Source organism: Corvus hawaiiensis, chromosome 5 (assembly GCF_020740725.1).
Source record: "Corvus hawaiiensis isolate bCorHaw1 chromosome 5, bCorHaw1.pri.cur, whole genome shotgun sequence".
Taxonomy (NCBI): domain Eukaryota; kingdom Metazoa; phylum Chordata; class Aves; order Passeriformes; family Corvidae; genus Corvus; species Corvus hawaiiensis.
Genome location: NC_063217.1, coordinates 62,997,225 through 63,022,704, shown reverse-complemented (window position 1 = coordinate 63,022,704; position 25,480 = coordinate 62,997,225). Strand labels below are relative to the sequence as shown.

The window sequence follows — 25,480 nt, the reverse complement described above, 5'->3', positions numbered from 1 at the left end:
ATTTTTGTTTAAAAAAACAATTTAAAAATCCCATAAACAAAAAAATCACCCCAAACTTATAGCTGTGCCTGCTCCATAAAAACTTGATGCTGCTAAGTCTAGATTCACAGTATTCTCATTACTGTAGCTATTCATTCACATCTGTGTGAGAAAAATTACAGCTGCAGAGCTTAGAAAGGTCAAAAAGAAAAAAAAAATGAAAGTTTGTTGGCTTTTTTTTTTTAAATGGAACTTTAACAAATTTCTGAGTTGAACTCTGCCACTAGCATATTGGCCTGAAACACCTTCATGAATATGCTGGATACAGAATTGAATAAGTGACCAGGCAACTGAAATACAGTCTCCTGACTCCAGTGCACCAAATACAATGCAACATATGGCTACTTGCATTCAAATCCCCAGAGTGCTTTTAGATCACAAAGAACAAATCTGTGATACTAGTTTAAGTATTACTAAAGCTTTACACATTTATCAGAGTTACCAGACTATATTTTAAACACTAGTCTATATGTTCATATAGGACATAAAAGAGGAAAAAAGTACTTTAAGTCTTATGAAGAAAATAGGTTAGTGAGAAAAGCTCAGAAACACAGTAATCACACATTTGTTCCCCTGAAGGTTACGTGCATAAACCAAAATACATCAGGGAAAAACATTTAAAGACAATTTTTATCAGTTTATTTCCTCTAAACTGCACTCTGACAAGCAAGAAGTTGAACATCATTTTGTACCCTGCTTGTGACACGATCTGAACTGCCACGGAGACTGGGCCACCACTCCATAAAATGAGTACATGCACTTACTTGTGAACTGGGGCTCTCCTAGACTGTCTAACTGGGATGTGGGGAGAAACTGTTGTGCTTCATCTGATGATCTCTCCTCCTTGATTTCCATGACCAGCCTCTGGAGATGCTGAATTTTATTCTGCAAACCTTCTGAGTTTGCCTCTCCCAGTGCCACAGCCCAAGATTCACAGTCTGGCTTTGATGCGGCTTCTAGGTAAAGATCTGGTTCTCCACTCTGAAACTCTGCACTCAGAAAGCATAAAAACAGCTCTTAGGAACTGTGTTTCAAAAGGGGGATGATGGAAATATTGATGTCACACACAATGAAAACCACCACATGCACATTTTTGTTCATGGTCAAAGAACCATGCAGCCCCCTCCACCTCTGGAGTCAAACCCCAGCTCCTTCAGACTCGGTGCCGTACTAAGCATATCCACAGAGTAGTTCCAAAATCAGTTAACAGATGGATAAATTAGGTGGCAGAATCAAACCAAAATGGGAAATCCATTTCCAGCACAGATTCTGCAGCCTAGAAGGCAGCTCTCAGAGCTGCTAACTTGAAAAAGAATTTGGTTTAGCAGGAGCAGCAGACACGGTTCTGTCAGAGAGTGGGATTCTCCAGAATGAATGTGCCCATCATCTCTTCTATTAGAGACCTCCATTATGCTCAGCCTCTCATTCATCCTTGCCAGAATACAGATCAGGAACACATGCAGATAATTTAGCACGACATAACTCCTCTGTGAAGACTCAACAGGTTGTATGTGGGAGCTTCTGACCTCATTACTATCCACATATCATTTGCTGCTCTGCCTGGAGTCTAATTGTTTAATGATCAAATTTTCTAAGAACAAAAAAAGAAGACAGGGGGGAAAAAAGCTGAAGCTCCCAAGGAATCCACGTAAGTAGTGAGGGTCAGTCATTTGACTGAGATTAGAACAGGGAGAAAAAACACCTCTTAGACATTTAAAATTCTGCAGTATAGATGGCTTCCCAGAGTCACAAATTCAATGTGACATTTAGTGCAACACACACCAAGAAGAGCAAACTGGGAAAGAAAGAAAAATCAATGCTTCTTTAAAACAAGTTACTAACTAATTTAGAAACATAAAACTCTATAAAACACCTGTGCTATTGTATTAATAAAGATTGAAGTATTTCACTGGGCATCAAAATCATTCTGACCTAAATCAGTCATCTATCATATTACTGGATGAAACAGAACACTTAAAGGTTTTCATACTTAGTTTGAAAATCCAAACAACACTGAAAAGTTCTTTTTCATACAATGTGAACTTAAATTCCTTTTACTACCTTGACCATCTAACCTTGGGCACTTGCACACATGTTATTCTAAACCTGTTTGCACTTCATAAACTGAGCATCTGCCAGTTACAATTACCTCTACTTTTATGGTTATGGAGGGGATAAAAGATAAAACCTCAAGTCTGGAAGCCTCTAAAAACTGTGTACAAATCCCTGCGGAGGTGGGACCAGTTTTTTTGTCTGGGCTGGATCTAAGGAAATCTAACTGTGTAGCTGCAGATGCTGCTAAAAATGCTGGGTAACATTTCATACACCAGCTGGACTATAGATTTCATGAGGAAAGACTGGAAAGAAACAAAGTGGAAACACATCTTTGGCTTCAGGGGCAGTTAAAAAAGCTAATAGGGGTTCAAATGCTTGCCTCTAACCCTGGCTCAGGTAGCAAAACCAGGTATTCAGTTCTTGAGAGAAGAATATTCAAAATCCTAGGGAACTGCTGTTCATTAGATCCTGTTTACACACAAGATCTGTTCTGGAGTCACCAAACCTGACCAAGCTGAGCTCTACTGTTTGTCAAAAACAACTGTTGAGACAGAGAAGATTTAGCTGTAAGCTCTCCTGTGATCTGGTACTGCATGTGAGCCATGAGGGTAGTAACCTTCACAAAGACCAGTAGTTAGAAGAGCTGATAACTTTTCTGTTGCTCTGCTAAGATCTGCAATAGCAGAGTGCTCTACTCTGTTCTGTCATTGACATCAAGGAGTCAGGAATCTGTTTTATTTCATAGTATTTTGGAGCTACTAGTGGGAAATTGAAAGGAAAGAAAAGGCATGTAGTCAACTAGCATCAAGACCAAAATTAACTAGCAGTCACTCTAAAAAAAAAACAACACATAAAAAAAGAACAAAAACAAACAAGCAAAAAACTAAACAAAACCAACCAACCAACCAAACCTGGAAAAAAAAAGATCAACCCCTCCCCCACCAAAAAGCCACCAAAAACACACACAAAAATAAAACAAACCACAAAATTAACTTCTGCTTATACCATTCGGCCTTTAAAGCACAGGCAATTTTAATAAAAGCAGTTTGGATATCCAAAATACCTTAGTGAAGGAAAGGCTGTCAGAGAAACAAGTCAACACTTAACAGCCAAAATACAAATATACCAAGGTATTCTTTTCTTTTCTCTCTTTATCTTTAAATGGAAATAGGAACAGTGATCTTGCCTTGAAATATCCTATCAACTAGCTAGATAAAAAACATCTGCTTTGGGAGGAAATCAATGCTTTTCAATTGAAATAATGCTATTTATATTACCTCTTAGCTGTAAAAATCAGACTGCAAGCTCAAAAGGCATACTGAATCACCATTAATATGCATGGACCCAGAAATGGATAGTGAAATGCAGGAGTGGGCATAATTCACTATATTCTGATCTAACAGGTGCCAGTTTTGAGATGTGGAAATTCATTCTAAACTATCACTTCAAAACACTACAGTCTGCTATATATTTAGATCCTTGGAGTACTCTGACATCTAAATTAAATTCTGAAAAGCATATGAAAATGCCTGAAAACTACTCATCACTGCAACTGTAAAAAGTTTTATTCTGCAGGTCCAACAGCAGATAAATTACCTATTTCCCATTCTGTTTCAATGCATGTAATCACAGCATGTTTTGGGTTGGAAGGGACATTAAAGAACGTCTAGTTCAATCCCCCTGCCCCTGGACAGGAACACCTTCTGCTAGACCAGGTTGCCGAAAGTCCCACCCAGCTTGGCCTTGAACGCTGCCAGGGACCTCTACAACTTCTCTGGGCAACCTGTCCCTGGCCCTCACCATCCTCACAGTGAAGAATTGCTTCCTAACATCTAACCCAAACCTGCTCATTTTTAGTTTAGACCCATTCCCTCTTGTCCTATCACTCTGGGGCCTTGTAAAAAGTCCCTCTCCAGCTCTCTTGTAGATCCCCCTTTAGGTACTGAAGGGTTTATGTACCAAGTCATCTTACCAGAGGAAACACAACATGAAAAATGCACACTGGTAAAAAAGTCTGTTGCAATAAAGGAGCACACAGGCTTGTTTATGTAATAAAGATCATTATCTCTTTGCACTTCTCCCTCAAATTGTTGCTGACTATTATTTAAAATACAGTAATTCCTAACAAACTCAGACACTTAATTGCAAGTATCAGTAGGGGGAAAAAATTTGATATGAATCTTTCCCAAAATGAAACCAACAGACCCACAAATTTAATGAAGGCCTCAAATGAATAGCAGATATGTCAGAAGAGTCATATAAATAATTAAATAAACAATTTTTACTCCATGTTTTATTAAAATATTCATATTTTAATATATAATAGGTATATTAATTCATAAAAAGATAAATAATAAACCTAAATGCAGTAGTGTTTCATAGGTGGACAAAAGCACTTCATACTTTGCTCTTAAGGAGTTATTGTAGAAAATACAGGTACACTAGCACCCTTTGCTATCCTGTTACTGCTGACAGGAGTTACCATGAGTAATTTTGGAAAAAAAACCCTTACCTTTTGCAAACATTTACTACTGACCTCAACAACAACAGTTCCTTATCTAGTTTGCACTCCTAGCTTTACTGTTATAACATTTTTGAATAGGATGACATGCAAGATTTAAGAATATACAATATTAAGAAAATTTTCTATCTACTTGTGAATCTGCAATAGCAGAACAATAATCCTCTTCTTCCTGCTGGAAATCCCCAGTGGGGATCCAAATTCATAAACTCAGGGGGAGACCTTCAAAAAGTTAAAAACAGTGGTTTTCTTTGCAGGACAAACATTGAACTTGGGAGTACTAAATTGAAAGGAAAATTATATATCATTGTATCCTGATCTCTTGCTGCTCCTCCTCATTTTAGTAGCAGAGACTCAACTGAAGGCAAGACCTGAGGAAGGAGATAATGGAAAGCAAACGGGTCTGTGCACAGAGCCTCTTCTGCTCAGGGCTCTGTTCACCAACAACTCTTTTGCTGAAGCATGGTCTCAATGGGACTTTCTCCCACAGAAGTCAGCATAGAAAGCTATGGTCCCACTAGACTTATGCAGCTCAAATAAAGAACTCAATGCCCCTGCTCTAAAGGACTGCTGTCAAATAACGGAACAGCACAAAGAAAGCTGACGCATCCTCAGTGGCACTGGAAAGCCTTTGCTACTCTAACCCAATGGCCTAAAATCAGAAATGTATTTTGGTGTTAGCTCCTTCATCCTCAGATAACTTTTCCTTCTTTACATCATTTCATAATAAAACTTACGTTTCCCAAGATTTTCAATTTAACAATAGCAATTGCCTCTTTTGCCCCTAAATACTTTGATAGTTCAGTTGTTTTAAAAATGAAAACAAATTTCTTTGCTAAAAATGTCTGAATGACACTTCTCTAAATTTTTAAAGTGTATTTTATAGTAATTTTAATCGCAATCTTTTACACAGAAACCTTGGTTTCTGTGAATTCACCAAAAAAATTTAGGCAGCTATTGGAGCTGACTCTTGTTTTTCAAAAGACAGCAGTTTAATGGAAAGGCTTTCAAAGTAAAAACATAAATAAAATAAAACAAACACATTTCCACTTTGGTTTTACATCTTATTCACTTGTTATTAACTTTCTTTAGTTTTAAGAAGATTTTATTGGTTTATTTTACTAAGCAGGTAAAAGGTGACAGGAAGGCTGATATTCTTTGGCTTGCTTTGTTTTCCTTCATGAGAGCTATAACACATCATCATGTTGAACAGGACAAAGAAGAAATTACTGGGATGATTCAAATTAATAAAATGTACAAAGCCCATGGTCAACGTCCACAATGACAGCCTTGACTTTTTTAGAGAATCATTATTTTTCCTTCTGTTAATATGCAAAATAAGAGTTCAAAAAGGTCAAAGGTTGTCTGTCTCTTTTCACACACACCGGCAAAAAAGTAATTCTAAGCTCAGCTGCTAGCTCAGCAGAGGAAAATGGTTAAGAATATCAGTGAGTCACTGACACTCTAAAATATAAAGCACCATCACAGCTAACCACCATATGCTGTAACAGAAGTAGAATGGAAGCTTTGATACGTAAATTATATCCGCAGGATATTTCTAATACAGACATCAGAGGCTTTTAATTCACAAAAGCCTGTCTGAATTCTATATGCTGATGCATTTCATGTTCAAATTAGTAGTGATGAAATCATCCCATGGTTACTCATGATGCTATGTTAATCTTTCTTTGGAAGTTATATTTTCAATCAAAGATAAAGAATTTAATTAAAATTTTTATCTTCTGTGATTTTTTTTTTTTAATTTTGCAATGTTGGAATAGATTTATATAAGTTACTATTATAAGCTCCATTTAAGTCCCTACAGAACCTCGCCAAGAGTCTGAGTATTTGAAATTAATATAGCATGATGCCACAGGTTGAATACTGCAGTACAGTACTCTGTTTCTTTTAATATCTGTCAGCTTCCACACATGCCACACTGCTTCTACCCTTTCATTAAATACCACACCTATACTGGAAGCAATGCAAACCACACAAATATTTGAATATCACAATGGTATCTCAAGATCCCTGAACAAATACATTGCAGCACTCACTGAAAGTTCCAAAGATGGCCTTTGCAAAACAGTGGCCTGCTTTTGCTGAATGGAAGCAGTTCATATCTCTGGCTGGACCATCAGCCTGCCTTAAAAAAGGCAGGCTTCGGAGGTCTTCTTTCTCTGCCTAGATCTGCAAGAGTAACCTTTATGTTTGCATCAGTTACTCCATCTCTAAAATAGCAAGTGATCCTGACCTGCCTTTCCAAGCCACTACTCTTGAAACAAAAGTCTCCAAGTTATGTGGCTTGCATACTGCAAATGGCAGAAGGGAATGCTTGCTGTCTTAGGGGTATTCCTACATACAGGCCCCTTTTTTAATTGTTTTCCTGATTTGCTGCAATATGATTTAGATGACTGTGAGCTTGTATGAAAAGCTGTTTTCTTCCTTTGCTCCCTCCCACCCTCCTCACCAGCCCTACCTGGATGCTACGGCTTTTATCTCCCTAACTCTCACTAAGGGACCACACACAGTAATGCAATACAGTCTTTAAGCAATCTCTCTTCCTGAAAGACAGAAGAGATTTACAGATTAAGAGAAGGCAGTCCCTGCATGCTGTCTCTCACATCTGGTTTCACTTCACTGTGCCTGTGTCTCTTGGGGACATTCCCAATGCCGTGTTGCACACCATCACAAGGAGGAAAGGAAGCAGTTGTACATTCATGAGGCTCTGTACAACACAGTGGTCAACTTCAGACTGCTCCTGGGGGCAGTTCGAACATTCAATCACAGAGCTCCTACTGCCCTGTTCCAGGGAAACACAACAGTGACCCAAAGACCACCCTGTCCTCCTAATGGTGACCAGTTCCCTTTAGAAGGGCACGTAAGCCATCAGCCACATGCAGAGTTGAAGTTCACCAAACAAATCATTCTCTTTCTTCCCTGGTCCACTTGGAAACCTTCTGAGTTAGGCTGCTTAAGGAGCACCCCACTTGAAGCCCTGACAGGATTATTTGCTCTGTCTGACCTCTTCTGTACAGCCCTGTGGTTTCAGAGTCCACAGTGCCCTGAGCTAATCAGCAGCCCCACAGAATCACTAGATATTGCATGAACATGTTCTTATTTTTCCCTCCATGCTTACTCCACTGCCCTTCATTTTGTTCTCTTCCTAAATATCCCAGTCATTCTCCATTTCTCACTCTTACAACTCCTAGGATTCAATCCACTGGTCACAGACACATGGAGACAATCAGACAAAGGCTCTCCCCAACCCTCCTTTGTCATTCCAAATTGAAGCTTGCAAGATTAAGAAAATGTCCTTTTACCACCATAAGTTAAATCTCACAGCCTCCTTTCCTGGAGCTTCTGCTGTGCTGTGGCACAGCTCTCCTCCATCAGTTCCACAAGGAATTTGACATTGCGAGCAGGTATGTCCTCCTCCTACCCTGCTTTCATCTGAATCCTTTAAAGTCCCAGATACACATTCTATAGCTTTTCTTGGCTCCCAATAGCCAATGGATCTAATCTTGTGACAACTCAACTAGCTTTTCATGGTCAAAGCCCCTATTGATAAAAGCCTCTCTTCCTAGTTCCTGAGTTTTGCTTTTCTCTCCCATATTTTCTTCTGAATTTTATACCATCCTACAGTACATGGAATATTATTTCACTTCTTCTAGTATTTTATCCTCATTCAGTACACTGTATGTCATCTTCATTTGTCTTCAGTGTTGTTCTAATACCTCATAGTAGTCTGGCTTTTTTTTTCCATCCAACAAATCATCAGCCAGGTTTCCATCCTTGCTCTCCAGCACAGGAAAATTGCCAAGTCTGAAATACATTTCTCCTCTACCTGTCTGTATCTTCCTCTGTCTTCTGTTTGGTAATGCCCCAAGTATTCATCATCATTTGCTGGCTCTGTTTACCTGGAGTTTTCTACACTGTTTCCTCTTTTCCCCTTTAATATGTTTTTAGAGGATGCCCAGAATGCCACCCTTACCCCTGGTTCCTACTGACACACAACCAACCTTCAAAAGCTTGGTTTTAGAATGTCTGTCTCTCAGTTCCTGATTATACAAGCTTATTTCTTCCTCCACACATATTCACAGGCTCTTTTTTCTCCACAGGCAGCCTGAAGTGCTTACTCAGTATTCATTGTTGTCTATGTCCCCAGCTTTTGGGCTTAAAAACCTGCCAGTCTCGCTGCCACAGAAATTGTCCTGTTTGCAGGCTTCAAAGCTAATTGAGTCCTGTCAGCAATTACAGCTGTGTTCTGGGTTCAGTTCAGCAGTATTGTGTTCAAGCACTGTAAAAGAAGTGCCAGAAGGGAACTGACATGACTGTATTTATACTCATAAAGTCGGTATGGACTCATTGAGGGCACAATTAGAAAAGTCTCAATTTGAGAGTCAATGGGAAACATTCAGCTCTTATAGTCAGGGAAAGCAATACTTCCAAAGCCAGAAAGAAATACTTTTTGGTGCCGTGCCTCAACACCAGGCACAAAACATATGATTATGTTCCCTACAAAAGATGAAGGATTTGAGCTATTCCCCAGAATACTATTCAGATAAGGATAAAATCCACAATGAATGTAATTTAAGTCACTGCCTTCTCAAACATGACCAACCACTACGAATCACTTCAGCAGGTGAGGACAAAAGTCAGCATAATTAATGCAACATTTTATTAGAAGTGGGCTGGAGATTTTGCTGCATAAAGAAAGACGATAGGAACTTCTACTGGATGTAAATGTATCCATCAAGCCCACAAATGCAGCCTAACTTCTTTATCTCTGCTCTTAGACCATCACAGCTAACAGAAAATGGCAAACTGTTCTAAGGACTTCAAAACTCTGCAATGGTATCATAAAGAACCCATGTCATAAAAAAATTTCTAACACAATGGCTAGTTAAGGGACCCCTGCAGAAAAAACTATCAGCACTTTCTCCAAATAAAATCTTTCCCCTAAACCAAGGATTCTGATTTATATGAGATAGCTATTTTTTCTGCTGTTTTTAACAATTTTATGAATGAAGAATTTCTAGGAGGTAAGAAAAACAGGAAACCTGTCATTTAATAGGAAGTTTAGCAATGATTAGTTATTGAAGAATAAGATGCATTGACTATGCATCAACAGAAACCACATATTGTACAAAACGCCTGACAAAATAGAACCTCAAACTTCTATGTATTGTCAGAGGAAGACAATGACATGACTTACACTTGATTTCAGGATATTCTCTTTACACATGAATTCAGAGACCACCAGTATTTAAATGTATGCATTGCACAGACAGCAGGATATATTTTAGTTAAATTTCTAGCAAAGTTCCAATGAAGGGATGACTGGGTTTTTTATTTTCATTTTTGTTGGCAGAAATAAAAGATCCACACTGAACACACTGAGGTATGTCTTACTTACTGAGAACTATTGAAACACCTGTTTTACTCCTGAATTCCACAACCCAGCAGCGCTCCAGGATTACCACTTCAGAGGCATCAGAACTCTGTGAAACAAAGATGGCAAAACATTAGAGTTTGGAACCTGACTGGGAACTCCTTCTGTTTGGCTCTTCACAGCTGAAGCAATATGGAGATACAAAGAAGCATAGAGGGGTCACTGGGCAGATGGATACAGGCATTCTTTAATTACTGATCTGTGCCATCCTACTTCAGGTCAGTAAGTTACAAAAGGAATAAACTGTAAGAAAAGACCCCACAGGAAACTTTAAAAAGTAACTTCGGAGGGGTTTTTCATACTTCAAGTATTTGAAAGTTTAGATGACACCTCATTCCTAAGCAAGTCAGGCAAGCCCAGCTCATTTAAACTTTCGTATTTCCTCATATTTTCTAACAAGGCCAAATCATATGTCAGATTCTATTCAAAGAGTAAGATATTTTCAAGTGAACAAAATAACATGTAATTTTACAGAAGGTATTTCTCTTCAATTCTTATTTGAAAGGGATTTCTTTATCAGCACTTGAAACTTTGAATATGGTCTCTGGCTATGCAATTCAAATGGCATTAAGTGATATGGACCTATTGCTGAATGCAATAGGATGCAAATTACCACTGGCATTTTTTGTGAGTGCTTTGCAGACAAGGTGCGAACTCTTCTAGTTTAGTAAGCGTGACTCATATTTCAGAAGAGTGATGCTATCAATCACTCTCTCAGGATTAATCTTTTTTCCCTTAAAACTCTTATTATCCATTTTTTTATCCCTAACATCTGGTAACAAATAACCCTTAGACCAAGCACCCATACACTCCCTTCATTCCAGGTTCACAACATGAATTTCACAGAGCTCATTCTCCACTTCAGTGAGATTCTGCAGGGATTAATGCAAATTCTTGTTTTAACACTCCTTCCTCAGGTGGTACTTTATTCCAAGTGATCCTAAAAATGAAATATTTTTCATATTGTGCAGCAATTTTATCAAAAGCCTGAACTTTAATTTCACATATCTGCCACTTAATGAATGACTTCATAAAACTGTTCATATTTATAACACCTGCCTAATATGCACAAGTTTTCTTGTCTACCCCTTTCTCTGCATCTATGTGATGTTATTTGGCCTGCCAGAACCAGGCTCAAACTTTTTGCCAAGGGTTTCATGTTCATTTTCAAATGGATGTCTTGATCCTGCTTTTCTCACAAAAGGACCTTTTACATATCTAGTAATACACTGTCTTTCATGACCAAAACTGTGAAAATTCAATACAATAAGACTGAAAGACTGAATAGTAACAGAACACATAACATTTCACAAAGTCTAAAAAGGATTTCCTTGAAAAGTCTATATTTATTCTCTCTAACCTTTTACCACTACTAAATTAATATTCCAAACCCAGTCGTTAAACACAAATCAACACCCAAAGGTAATGAAAGGTTAAAATAAAACAGAAGAGCATGAAAAAAAAGCACATTGTGTTGTATTGAAATATGCCAGAATTCAAGAGACAACACTGTAGTATACTAAGAAAAAACAGACTTATCTAGAAACCACTTGTAAATTGATTTCTTTGAAAAATTATTCAGACTGGGCTGGTCTAAAAGGAATGTACTGTCATGTAGACAGAAAAACAGCCCATCTGATTGTTTAAAGAAAAAAAAAGAGAGAGAGAAAAGAAGAAAGTAGTGAAACAATGCAGTGAGTTTTGGTAGAAACACAAGTGCTATGTTGAGAACTTTTTTATTTATAGAACCCAGCAAGTCAGTGGCAATACATGACAACCCAGCAGCAGTTCTCAAGTGCTGCTGTGTGAGGCATTCTTTGACGATCTACCAGGTCTTTATGAGTATCAGCTAAAGTCAGTTTGGAAAAATAGGCAGTAATAGTCCAACAAAACAAACAGCAGACTAAGTAGGAAGAGCTGTCCACTGCAATGATCCTGGTAACTATTTTAATTCTTTAGATTTCAAAGCCCCAGTAGAGTCTCCCACATAACCCTCCCTTGGAAAGTAGATAATGCAGTCTCATTCCTTCAAGAGCTGGCAATCTTTCAGTGGAGATATGACCAAAAGGAGTTATTTTGGAAGTTAATGAAGGTCTGAGTCCATTTAACACTCAGGTGTGAGTACATAAAAGTTTCTCTGTCAAAAAGAAAAGTCAAATGACTCTTAACACTTTTCCTCCTTCCGTCCTTGCAGAAAATTGTTCATCTGGTGATATTCATGCTCCAAAGATTAAAGACAGACATATGAGAAGTCCCCAGACTTAACTTTCACTCCAAAACATGTAACTGTGGTAAGTGGATATATGTCAGTACGCAAAGAAAAGCACCTCCCTCTTACACAGCTTTCAGGAGAGTCAGGTGTTTGGAAAGACCAGGGATGAGGAATCATGAGTAGTTTGCTATAGTTGCCGAGAGTGCAAGACTCGATGTTTTGATTTGTACATGAAAGACAAGTGTATAATACAAATAAATTGGCATAGCAGGCAGCAAAAATAGCTTTCAAATAATTAACAAGAATCTGTGTCAGTGAAATCTGTCTCACAATGCAGTTGACATACAACAGTAACTGCAAACACAAGAGAGAAGATGATTTCAAGCTCTCTGCATTTTAAGCCCGCAGATGCTGCAGCTCAAGAGCATCTTTAGAGATAAGTTACTCCCCTTTCTGAACCACTGAAGCTGGAATGGAGAAATGCTGCAGTTTCAAATGAACATGAATGCTTTTTCAAGATACACAATCCAGAACACTGAGCAGAGAAGTTGTACTTACCTTTTCTGTATGTGAGAGGGAACAAGAAGGGAAACAAGAAAGGATGAAAGAGCATAAGGCTGCCAGAAAATAAAGCACATGTTGCTGAAAAACATTTCTCACATCCTGACACAAACCTGAAGAAAAATACCTTCAGAATTACTATTACGGCAGACTTTTCATCATTTAGATGAGCTGTGCTACGGTCTGTCACACAAAAAGCTTACAAGAAATTTACTTACAAATTAAATGACAAAACTGTAATCAAGGAAACCATTATGCATATCTGATAAAGGATCAGGTTTGGTTTTCAGTACCTGAAGAGATCCAAAATTTCCCTCTTACTTTAAGTGCATCACATAAGCTCATCTGGACTAGCTATTCTTTTTTTTTTCCTAGGTTTTACTTTATTAAAAGTAAATTCTAATACTTGGGTCTTTATGCATGGAAAATATGATCAAAATCAGATCTGTACCACTGTGCTAAGGTGTAATATATATGGGGTTTTTCCTCCTGCCATTGGTATTCTTCAATAATTCTTATAAAAACTTACTGAATCAATCCAAATGCCAAACAGCAGCTAGACAAACTCTTACATCTTTCTCTGAACACTGACAAAGTCAACAGGCACCCCACCACCACCCAGATCAAGAAATTGTTTTAAAACAGTGATTTGAGGAGACAATTCAATTATTTCTAAATCTGAATTAAGTATCTCAGTGAAACTGGTGGAGAGTCCCCAAACCTAGAAAATTAAAGCACTGAGAAACTTTTGAAGCTGTCAAAGAGTACATCATGTTTGTGCTATTTTCACATTCCTACAGACTTGATTTGAGGTACCATTGTGGGGGGGAAGAAGTGCGTCACTGTGAATTGATTTTACAATAGGAGATTTGTTCCTGGAGGTGGGGCAAGGAATCTTCTGATAGGTATATCAAGTCAAGAACTAAGCTGACAGTTAAAATTAGAAGTGACATTCCAAGTAATTCCTTTGTGCTAAAACAGTAAGTAGAAAAGTAAAGCTATAGCACTGTAGTAAGAACAAAAGCTACAGAAAGTAAAAACTCTATTAATAAGATGTTATTAAAAGCCTCCACAGTCAGCTGGGGTTGAGGTGCGTGTGGTGTGTGTGTGAATTGCACAGTGGATTTCTTTTAAAAGCATATATTCACAAATTTGAAATAATTAAATCAGAACCCTATAGCGTAGGGATGCTACATACACTAAACTACTTGTGTTTTTTCACATCAGTTGTTTTCCCTGGTACTGGCAAATGAGCTAATCAGACTGATGGCAGCTCAATAGGGCAGGCATGTGCACAGGTCACACTTTTGACTATGCTATAAACATTACCACCTACATTTGCTATTTCAGCATTAGCACAGATGATGTTCATCACTCCACAGATAAAAGTACAGCTTTCTTATAGATTCAACAAGAAAAAAAGGAACAGGAATTATAGGGTAATACCATTCATGAACAGAAAAGCTAATAGTCTTTTCAATAATTTCAGTAATTTCAATATATTTCTACAGCAATATGCCCATTACCAAATAGAGTAAAAAAATTGTTCTAATTTTGAGGTATTAACAAATGACTCCATGGCAATCACAAGCATATAATTTGCAGAATTAAAAACACCCCTTTAAATGCTAGCAAGCAGAATTCAGCAATCTGAAATCTCCTTTAATATTATATATTCTTCTGCTGTAATAATATCTCCATCCTGTATCTTAAATAATGCAAAGCCTACAACCCAAGCTGTGTGATAAGGAAAACTGTGGTAGCTGGCGTCTGACAAGATGCTTCAATTACTCCAGGCAAGCTGTAACCTGGTAGTTCATTACAAACACCTTTATGAACTGTCAGCTCATGAAAGATGCTCAAATCATCTTTTACAAAGCATGAGCTACCCACTGTGATTAAACCATCACGCAATGCTACCAGATCCCAACTTCAAGCTGACAATAAAATACCACTAATCTGCATTCACTTTGGAAAATGTTGACTTATGTCACCAAATAAGTTCTGCAGAACACAAAACTACCTTTAATAGATCATTATCTTTAACAAAAGTGAATACATAACCAAAAGTAGTTTCCTTTTCAGTTTCAAAATGCATCACTAATAATTATAGCGTACAAATAAACGTTCTCTTTATTCACACCCCATATTCACTCAGTTAATTATTTCAGCTTGAAAAAATCTCAAATTACCCTTCCCACCAGAATTTAGTTATATGTAATTCAGATACTAATTATTTTAAGTTTTTCAAAGTTATATTCTGGTGCAGGACTCCAGTGATATATCACAACACATACCTTGGATAACTCACGTTTTTAGAGAAAGTTCTCCCATTTTGTTCTACACTCCTGGCAGTTACATAAAATATGTGGTATTCATCTCTGCTCTGCTTCTAATATGTTGCCTTTTTACTTCAGAAATGTTAAGAAGCCCTGACCACAGCCTTGCCCCCAGAGAGATTGCAGTAATCCTGGGAAGTCTGGTATATTGGAGCATGTGCATACTTGACATAAAACTGACATGCAATACTTCCAAGCAAACAGCTGTATCAGACCAAAGGCCCCTTACTCTGCCTACAAGAAGTGACTTAAGGAAGTATCCGAGGAAGAGGAAAAGCAGGGCAACCACATGCAGTCCTCTTTCAGTTCTGTATGCTTTTCGCATTGGGATTTTTTCCTCAGATGCACTTCCATTCAATAATGCTCCTTGAGAACGCCTCATACTTTTCCCAACATGTATCTACCTTTAGCATCTACAGGGCATTATGGCAAACAATTCCAGTATTTCCACTACCCATTCCGTGAAAAACCACTTTCTTTTGTTTGTTTGCAATCCAGTTCCCCCAGCTTCATTTAACATCACACTGGAAGAGACAATAAACCATAAATCCCTATCTCCTTCTTCAAGCCGTTAATGCTTTTTCAGATTACTATCAGAGAACTCCTGGGTCATCACCTCTTCTCCAGGCTGAAAAGTTTTATCTTCTCACTCTTTGTCCTGATGACAATAACAGCCCTTTTTCTGAAACTTTCCCAGCACCTCGATGTCCTGTAAGATGAGGGCAAATTGACCGCATGGTGGATCTTTACAGACAGAGCTCTCTGCTTTGTTTTCTCCTTTCCCAACGTCTTCTAATATTCAATTTACTTTTTGACCACAACTGATCACTGACCTTTTAAGAGAAATATAACTCTCTACAGATCTCATTCTGGGGCAGAAAGGAAGGAATTGGTGCAAAGCCCATTATTTTGATGGGAAACTTTTATAATCTTTCTTCACATGTGTAACTTCACATTTATGGAGGTTGACTTTTATCTGCCACTTAATTGCTAATGGTAATGGCATTTTAAGATTACTCATACTTGGCACTCCATCTTGACTATTTAGCAAGTAACAGACTTTCTCACCTCATTGCCTACCTTCTTTTCACCATTTATGCAGACTTGACAGCACCAGGCTGTCACAGTTCCTAGACCTTATATTATATTCAACTAGTTATTCATGTAAGAGGAAGTCTAGAAATGTAGTGATCAGCATTATTTGCATCAGAAGGTGAGAAAAACTATATTGAAAGGCAAATGAAGAATGCAAGTATATAAGTGTGAATGAAAATAGTTGCTTTTTTTGTTTTCCATGTGCTCTTGGCAGTGAAAGATGTTTTCAGGAATCATATAGATCATTGATTTAAATGATGCACAAACTGCATGTGCGATTATTTGAATATATTTAAAGAACGAACATCATAAATGACAATACAAACTGCAGCAAAAAATGACATTTTAAGAATATTTCAAGAGCAGAGAATAACAAGACCAAACTGCATTCTACTCATTGGCCTCCAACAAGCAATATGTTGTGCAAATTACCACAACAGAGAACTGTGCTTTATTCAAGACTGAGTTTCATGAACCACAGAACTCCAAAGAGAGAGCCTCAGGATGGAACTCTTCACAACAAAATACACTTTCTAACCTTTCTTACGTTTTCCCCCACAAGTATTCCCGAAGTGAAAAACCAACCCAAAATTCCCTACATGCTATCCACTTTTCCCACAACCTTAGGATAAAAAAATTGGAATAGAAACATTGCAAAAATTAAGTGGTTTGAATATTTTTAATTATAAACTGCCAATATATCTAGTGTATGTACTGTAGAGATAACTCCTTCTGCTTCCTTGGACTGCTCACAGTAATGTTCATTTGAAAGCAGGCTGTGATTCTCCCACACACAGCCCCTGAACTTTAATCTCCTGCACAGTGTGTTTGGAAGAAGCAAACAGAATATTTTTCAGGATGCTAGAGACTCAGCATGCTAAGAGATGGATGTTGTGTGATTAGCTGTAGTCCCTAAGAGGATCAGAAGTCGTCCTAGCAGACCTGTAAATTGTCACCAGGCCCAACGTCACTAAGCACCAACTTCTAAACAGAGAACCAAATAAGAGAAGTATTTGAATTCTTTTTAAGCTTCTTCACGTTAACTTCACCATTCCTTCTCCAGCACTCACTTTTCCTTTCCTCTCTTTTTTACAGCTAAAGCAATGGTAGCCCTCCAGACCACTTCCAAATGCAATGGAGCATAAGAAGATATGTCAGAGCAAGGTACATGCTGCCTTTAATCTGTACATCTGTAGTGTTTGTAAGAGCAGCAGAATTAGGCCCTTGAAATATAGCAGAGATGTATAGAGGATATCATGTTTGAGGAAAAACAAAGCAAAAAACCTCAGACCACAGCCATAGAAAGAAAGATAATTGGTTTTTTTATCTCCCAGAGAAATTTCTTCTCATATTCCCTTGCTACCAGTAAGTCACTGGACATAAAAGGCAGAGTGATCAAATCATGTGTGGGCACCCAGAAAAAAACCATCTAGGTTATAAGCTCTCAATTTAGAAAGCTTACATCATACTCTTTGAAATGAGAGAGATTAATTAAGCTTCATCAATTTTAGTTTTAAAAAGAAAAACATCTCCTCTACTAATTAACAACATTATTTCATTTCAGACATCTTACTGGCTTTCTGGTGTTCAGGATTACATCTCGGAAACTCTCTCACAAAACAAAGCATTCATGTGACAAATTGCAGAATTTTGGTGCTTTGGAATCAGGAGGAAAATGTTGTAAACAGCAAGACTAATGTTTAAGTTAAATACCAAAGGAAATGGCGAAATCTCACAAATATTAAGCTTGCCCCACTTCATCCTTAACAGGCAAATTTTTATAGAGATTTTAGAAAAACAAGTGCTTCAACCCCCCAAAAATACCTGGTTTGCTTTACTAGAACATCATATATTCCTATATTTGAATATTTGTAACAACTGTAATTAAGCATGAACAAATATTTAAGAAAAAAGCACATTCATGCAGACAATTGATACAGGACAAAACCAGCCAGATATCAGCAGGAGGACACTTCTCATAAAACAGTTGTTTCATCTCTGAGCTCTCAGACCATCCTCAAGGGAAACCTACACGGCATTTCTCAAATCTGAGCTTTGGAATGGAGGATGCAGATTTACAAGGAACTAAACTGACATAACAGCAAAATTTCATAACTCTGCTAGATACCAAATACATCCAATGGGTCTTAAAGTAAAAATTATGAGCCCCTTATGATCTCTTCCCTCCACAGTCAACTCCTCACATTCCACCAGCTATGAACCACCTGTCTCTGATCCTTAGGCAACTGCTTTCTCATCTCTTCCCTCCGCCAAGAACACACTGTCTACTCTTTTCCTGCCTCCCCTCCCAGGAGTTATCTTCTGTATCTGAGATGGTAAAATTGATCTCTATTTAACACTAAGAAACAGTCTTCACCTTCTATTTAGCTTTGAATACTGATGTTTTGATTTCAAACCTTAACAAAGGCATTTGTGATCAAGAATGTGTGACTTCTCAGCTGTGTCACCTGGTCTAATAAACCCCACAGCCTCCAGCTACTGATCTTTATTGTGTTCTTGCATCAGATACACCACCACCACTATCATTGTTCAGAGTAACAAGCACAAAAAGAAAATAGGAGTAATGAGCCCACAGAAAGAAGTTTTAGGAGAGGTATTTTTAGCAGTTAGGAAAGAAAGATCAGTGAATATGTGTGAGCAAGGAAGGCACCTACTTGTTTGAGTGGGGACACCATCGCATGTTTAAATTCAAACTACATTTAGTGATTCAATGTGCAGTTCAAATAAAGTTTTCAAAGGTACCTAGCAAAGAGTAGCACTGGGATTTCTAACCTATTTAACAGAAATTCTTTTTAAAATAACGATGAGTAAATACATTAAAGCAAACTTTTATCTGTACTTAGACCTATTCCACCTTCTCTCTGTAAATCTTTTCTTTCTACATCGTACAAAAATCAAAGTATATTTAAAAAGGAAAACACAAAATTCAGTCCCAAACTGAAAACCCCAGGTATGCAATCTCTATTTGAAGCCATGAGCATGAAGAACAAAAGTATCCACCTGCAGAAACTACTACCAGTCTTCTGGATTCTCAAATATTTAAGTATTATGTTCTACATTCAAAGCAAAATGAATAGAGCCATTATAAAGTTGGATTATTGAAATGCAATTATCCAGAAACTGTTGATTATAGCATCAACAGGACCTAAATATTTCTTTATTTACATCTTAATTCAATTTTGATACATTTTGCTTGCCTCAAATACAGTGTAGATACTGAAGTCTACAGTACCACATGTTGGCTATAAACAGCAATCATCAAATTGATTGTTAAATTAGTGGTAAGTGAAAAGCTGTAAAATATGCTTGAAAATACATATCCTTCATAGAATAGTAAGGCTATTTCACAGGCCATTTTTGGCTGCTGTTTATGAAACGAATATCAGATTTTACCATCACCAAGATAATTGTCTCAATTTACTTCAAAATTTCTTCCAATATTCTATTATTCAAAAAATGCTGCACAATAAAGAAAACAGGCAAGAACAAAAATATTTTGAAATCCTTGCTATCTTCCAGAGAAACAGTATTGCTTATCCCTCCAGTCATGACAGCGTCTTACAAAGATTCAAACTGTTATTTTCCTAACCAGACTACTTTGACAGAGAAAGAGCCACAATTACATCACAACAGAAGCCAGAAAATTAAAATTTAAAAATGCCTAAATAAATAAACTACACAATAATTGTTGCATCTGTGCAAACAGCCACATAACATTGTATGAATTTATGACAGCAAGCAAAGGCAAATAAATAGGGAAATCTTTAAGAACAGGGCAAGCTCATAATCATACTCCTCTAAAACACCTCCAAGCTTCTGCTAGGCTTGCTCAGGGACTTTTCTGAACAAATGGGCAATTGTGTTTAATGAATTTATATCAATTCCTTCAGCATAACATATCTGCCAATGCATTCAATTCTTCTAGATTTTTTTTATAATTTCCTCACTTTTTTCCTGAAATTACCTTGGCTTTTATTTTAAATAACCTCCTACAAAAGACATTCTACTAGTTTGCTGTACTCCCACAACAGCCACAAAAGAAATCAAAATAAAATCCTCAGTAAACGTGTGTTTGAAAACACTTAGAAATATGGAGAAAACATACAACACAGATAAGTTTAGGGCAAGCAAAAGGACAATATGAATCACGGCAGAGTTCTTACAAAATTATATAAAGTCCTTTCATTTTTACCTCTGAGAATTTGAGTTTGGCTGCAAAACACAAATTGAACTGTTGCAAGAATCCTATCCTAATTTTTAAGAAGGGTTTTAAGCCTGTGACACATTTGCTGACTAATGCTGTGCAACCATGTTTGGAGAGACCAGTTCCAGCAGACAACAGATCATCCTCAAGGAAAACATTCTGTACAATGTCCTGACACACAGCCTCAAGAGACCATGCATTAGAAGGGTCCAAGTAAGAGGTCACCATTTGCTGACAAAACTATATATAAGCAATATTGAGCTAAAATTTATTGCATGCTATGCAGAATTAGGTTAAACTTATCTCACCATAAATGTGGACTGTGATCAACCACAAACACATTGAGAAAAAGAAACAAAGCAACAATTTCAAAATTTTTGATGTTTTAGCACTCAGGTTTTTGGGGTTTTTTAGGTTGTTGGTTCATATTGCACTTGGAGGTCTTTTGATAAAATACTCTAAAATCTCACTGGCAGCAAAGTGATTTTACTGCATGGTCATGAGCAAGTTAAGGTTAAATAGCCTTTATGTTGCCCTTCTGCATTTTCCTTCTTCTTCAGTCATAAAAAGGCAGCTTACAGCTTCTGAAGCAACTATGTCAAATGCTGAACTACAGAAAACAGAAACTAAGTTTTCCCAAGGATTTTTCAGCATAAAATTAAAACACATTCATGACTGTTATTGAAAGAAAAGTGCAGCTGAAAGTACTGGATTAAAGATGATAAAGCTGTACAGTGTTCTGGAAATGTCAATGTTTATTGCAACATAACAGCTTAGAAACCCTTTACAGAGCCAAGCATAACCTTCATATGGGCTTCATATTCCAACTTGAAGCTGTAATTATAGGTCTAAAAAAGAGCAGAAAAAACTAAGCCCTAAGGGGTCATAGTTTTAGCACTGTTCTCAAATAACAAATCAAAAACTTTCCAGACCACATTATAATTGACTAAGGGAAATTTCAGCCTTAGTACCCCCTCCCTAAAAACCAAACAAACACCAAGTCCCCAAAAAAGCCACATACAACCCCTTTTTTCTTTATAGACACCAAAAGACGCAGTAATCCTGTTTCAAAATCTGCATCCATGTATGTAATGCTTTCAATTGTGTGTGAAGACAAGGATATATGTCCACAAACACTACAACCACACATACAAAGTATCCCCCTGCAAATAGATACATGTACAATGCTAACACTGCGTAACACATTGGTTCCTTTGTGGTTTAAATGAGTTCTCCTGTGCCATGCTGCCAAATCCTTCCAGACTGACATTTACTGAGCAGTTTGCACACAGAGACACTTAGTGAGCAGCAAAGTGTAGGTTCTCAATCTAAAATAAATAGAACATTGTTTCTCATGCTTCCACTTACTAGTTTTATTTTCCGTCTAGAGCAAAACAGAAAAATGCTTCCAAAAAAAAACCCTTTTACAAACAGTTCTCTCATTTAGCAGCCTCATCACTGCTCTGGCATTTAGCCATCCTCAAAAAGGCATTTATGGCTTCATACACCATCTCACTGTAACTGCTGTGCCCTAAACATCAAATGAAGTATTAGATATTTCCCAGGAAACTGATCAAAATGACACAGCATAAAGGGCAACCAGCAATCTAGGGTATAATAAAATAACAGCACATTAAAGAATTAGTACAATATTTGTACTCAGTTGCATAGAAACCCTGTGAAGCTACTTACAACATTGACTTCAGCACCCACTACATCCATCATACTACTACTAATTTAAATGTCAAAGCAGCTAACAGTGACTTTTCAGTGTTACAGAAGGTGCATGTTTATCATACCGAGATGCTGTGATCACATTTGATAAGGTGTGAGGAAAACCAACCAGCTGAACATTTCCAAGTAATACACATGAATGAAACCATTTTGTTTTGTCACATCTACTCCAGCTACACTTAAGGACATTGTGAGCTTGCAGACAACCTGGTAAAATTAAATGGTTGACACAGTAACATCGCTACACATGCATTTTCAGCTCTCTTGGTCAAGCATCACTAAATCCCCACCAGTCAGGACCCAGAGATGGATGATCTCATGTCTGTGCTATCAGAGGATTGAAGGAATACAATGTCCAACTGGATTTCTACTCAGAGTGGGAATAAAATCCATTTCCTTCTCTTCTGGAATTTTAAGGGAAAAAGCATATTTTCTCCCGTTACTGGAACCCCTACAGATTTCTTGCAAATTCCTGTTTTAGGGAAGCCTGCAGCTACCAGCTCTCTCTCTACTCACTGAGTATATTGGGCTTGGAGCCCTGTTTCCCTAAGTCTTCACAGGCCACGAGTCCTGGCTCTTCTACTGCCTTCATCTTTCCAGTTTGAGGCAAAAGGGGGAATAAAGCTGTGCAATGTTGATTTTGTCAATGAAGTCCTCAACTCAAAAATCTTCATAGCAAGCAACAGCTTCCACTAAGTTGATTCTTGTCCTTTTCACATTGCTGTGGCCTTCAATCCAAACTAAACCAAAATTAGATAACGATATTTGACATTTGGTAAAAACTTCTAAAAATAAAAAAGGAGCCACCTACAATTCCATTCAGATGCTCTCATCTCTAATCATCTTCCTCCTGCAGGAGACTTGTATTCATCGCCTGTACCACGCAAAAGGAAGTCTTGACAGCCACAAGTCTCATCTTCTTGCATTAAACCAGCTCAGCATCACTCTCAGCACGTGCACAGCAAGACTGTCTCAACACACAAGACCTGTGGACAGTGATCCTGAGCAGAGATGTTCATGAAGAGATCAGGAGGAGGGGACAGAATGGACACAAAAGCAGTAATGAGGAAGATCAGCAAGTATTTCAATGCATGGAAGGTACTTAAAAGATCTGATTCCAAGTGTCATTTCCAGAGACAGTGAAGCACTTCTGGAGGGCTTCTTTGTTTCATTTTTCTAATATCAATAAACCAAATAAGTGAAACCAAAATGTTTTCTTAAGCTGGTAGCTGTAATTACTCTCCTCTAAAGACCCAATATAAATGTAGTAATTTCTGAGGAAAAGAGAATGAAATTAGGCTCGTTCCAACTAATCTTTCTCACAATTGCCAGGGATATGCACGATCAGTCTTTGTTAATTCTTTACCACAGAACTTCTCTTCAGATAAGTTTCTCACATAAGGAAGTCCTTAAGTAAAAGAGAATCGACTTTCCAGAACATCTTATCCACATCAATATATTAAAGATGAGAACTACATCTACATTTAACCTATTTTGCTGTGAATAAATTGAAACACACTGAGCACTTTCTTAAATGCAGCTAGAATTTAATCCAGGCAACCGGCTAGGAATGTTAAGCAGCAGTCTCATAACCACAGGTTTACACACACACACACACACACACAAAATCTAAATTTTCAAGGCTGACTCTTTCATTAATAGGAATTGTGTTGGTATCCCAGCTCTGAAAAAAGAAACCACTGGAGCCATGTATGCTCACAAGAAACACCCATGCCATAATTCCCCCTTCCCCCCCTCTTTTTTTAAATGAGCGCTTAAACAGGAAATTTGCTTTTAGGAGAAAAAGCAACGCTTTTATGCCTAGGTCAATGCATTCTTTTCATCACAGCTGTTGAACTCAGAACACAGACACTGTCTAGAAATAACACAGCAGAAAAATCTTCAACAGAAGGCCAGAATTTTTCCCATTAAGACATTTCTTATATTCATTTTTTAGCTGTGGAAAATGTAAATAAACTTTTCAATAGCCATATTAATGTAGCAGAATGTCTTGTTTTTACTTGGATACCCAGAATAATAATTTTCTTGCATACAAAACCTTTTAAAATATCTTTCTCTGGTACTTCCTGCCTATGCCATAACAGCTACCTTGTGCCAATTTCAAGCTTGTTGTTACAGCTTTTGAATATGTATTATCTGTAATTAAAATTTATACTATATTTTGATTCTACCTCATTATTTTTTAGGCCTTTTTTTTCTGCGTTTTATTCAATGGAATATCTAAAACTATGGGGTTTTTATGTAGCACCCCAAAAAATAGTTTCATATAGTTTATCTTCAGGCACCACCATCCATCATGTCTTTAGACTTTATAACAGCTGAACTCTATCAGAGACAATGGCACAGGCCAACCTGAGTCCAGAATGCCAAAGACATTAATAGAGTTTTTGCACCATAAGATGCTCCAGCTGTATGTTCTTAAATAGATAATCAGTCAACCTCACACTTTAATTCAAAGTTGACAGAAAAGCCTAAAATTTTTACAGATCAGTAAGTTTTATAAACTTCTACAAATCCGAATTGCTGACATCAAGTAATGTTAATGCAATGCCATGCTAGGTGAAGAAATAGAGGCTACATTCAAGGTTGATCTGTCTTGCTCTATTTAACTTCTTGGTTTTATTTTCATTTTCAGAAACTCATACTATATTAATCAGGGAATATATTAAAATCATATTGCCACTATCACTAAAATAGTTTTTCCACTGTGATAAACAGAAATATGGAAGGGCTTCCACCTTCACATACGGGACTGGATGGGCACACAAAGGCACAAGGATACAGGGACATATAAAGCACAGTAGAAGGACCAAGAGGTCTCCCAGACATTTGCAGCTCCTATCACAATTTCAGTTCCTATGAAGAGATGCATATAAAGACCACAAGGAAAGGAAGTACAGAGAAGAGAAGAGAATGAGCCTGTTTATATGACAGTTCTCCCCAATGCTTCTCACTAGTGGAGTGGTTGTGGCATCCTCCTCTCTCTGGGCTGCTATAAAACACAACTCGCTTGCAGCCCCAGAAAGCAGCAGCAACCCTGGTGGTTCACATATTCCCCAGCAACTGCTGCTACTTTAACAGCCTATCTTAGTATCAATTCCACCTGCATTTGACCCTGACAAATGTCAAATGCAGCAAGCTGGAAAAATTTGTCCACAAATCCTGCACCTTCATTTATACAATATTTAATTTGGGCTCCCTTTAATAACCACAGGTAATTGTT

At 37.5% G+C, this 25,480-nt stretch overlaps 1 protein-coding gene across 11 annotated transcripts in view; it reads right to left on the bottom strand.

Moving 5' to 3' along the window:
* INPP4B (inositol polyphosphate-4-phosphatase type II B) overlaps positions 1-25,480 on the bottom strand; it is a 315,749-nt gene that overhangs the window by 200,141 nt on the left and 90,128 nt on the right. For 8 of the 11 annotated variants that reach the window (XM_048303087.1, XM_048303078.1, XM_048303079.1 and 5 more), the window contains 2 exons: positions 10,035-10,119; positions 804-1,028 (listed from right to left, as the gene is read on the bottom strand). In XM_048303087.1, the coding sequence (XP_048159044.1) occupies positions 804-1,028; positions 10,035-10,119 (310 nt within the window). Of the gene's footprint in view, positions 1-803; positions 1,034-10,034; positions 10,120-25,480 lie in introns of those variants that run through there. The other 3 variants (XM_048303084.1, XM_048303083.1, XM_048303086.1) reach the window with 2 other exon arrangements.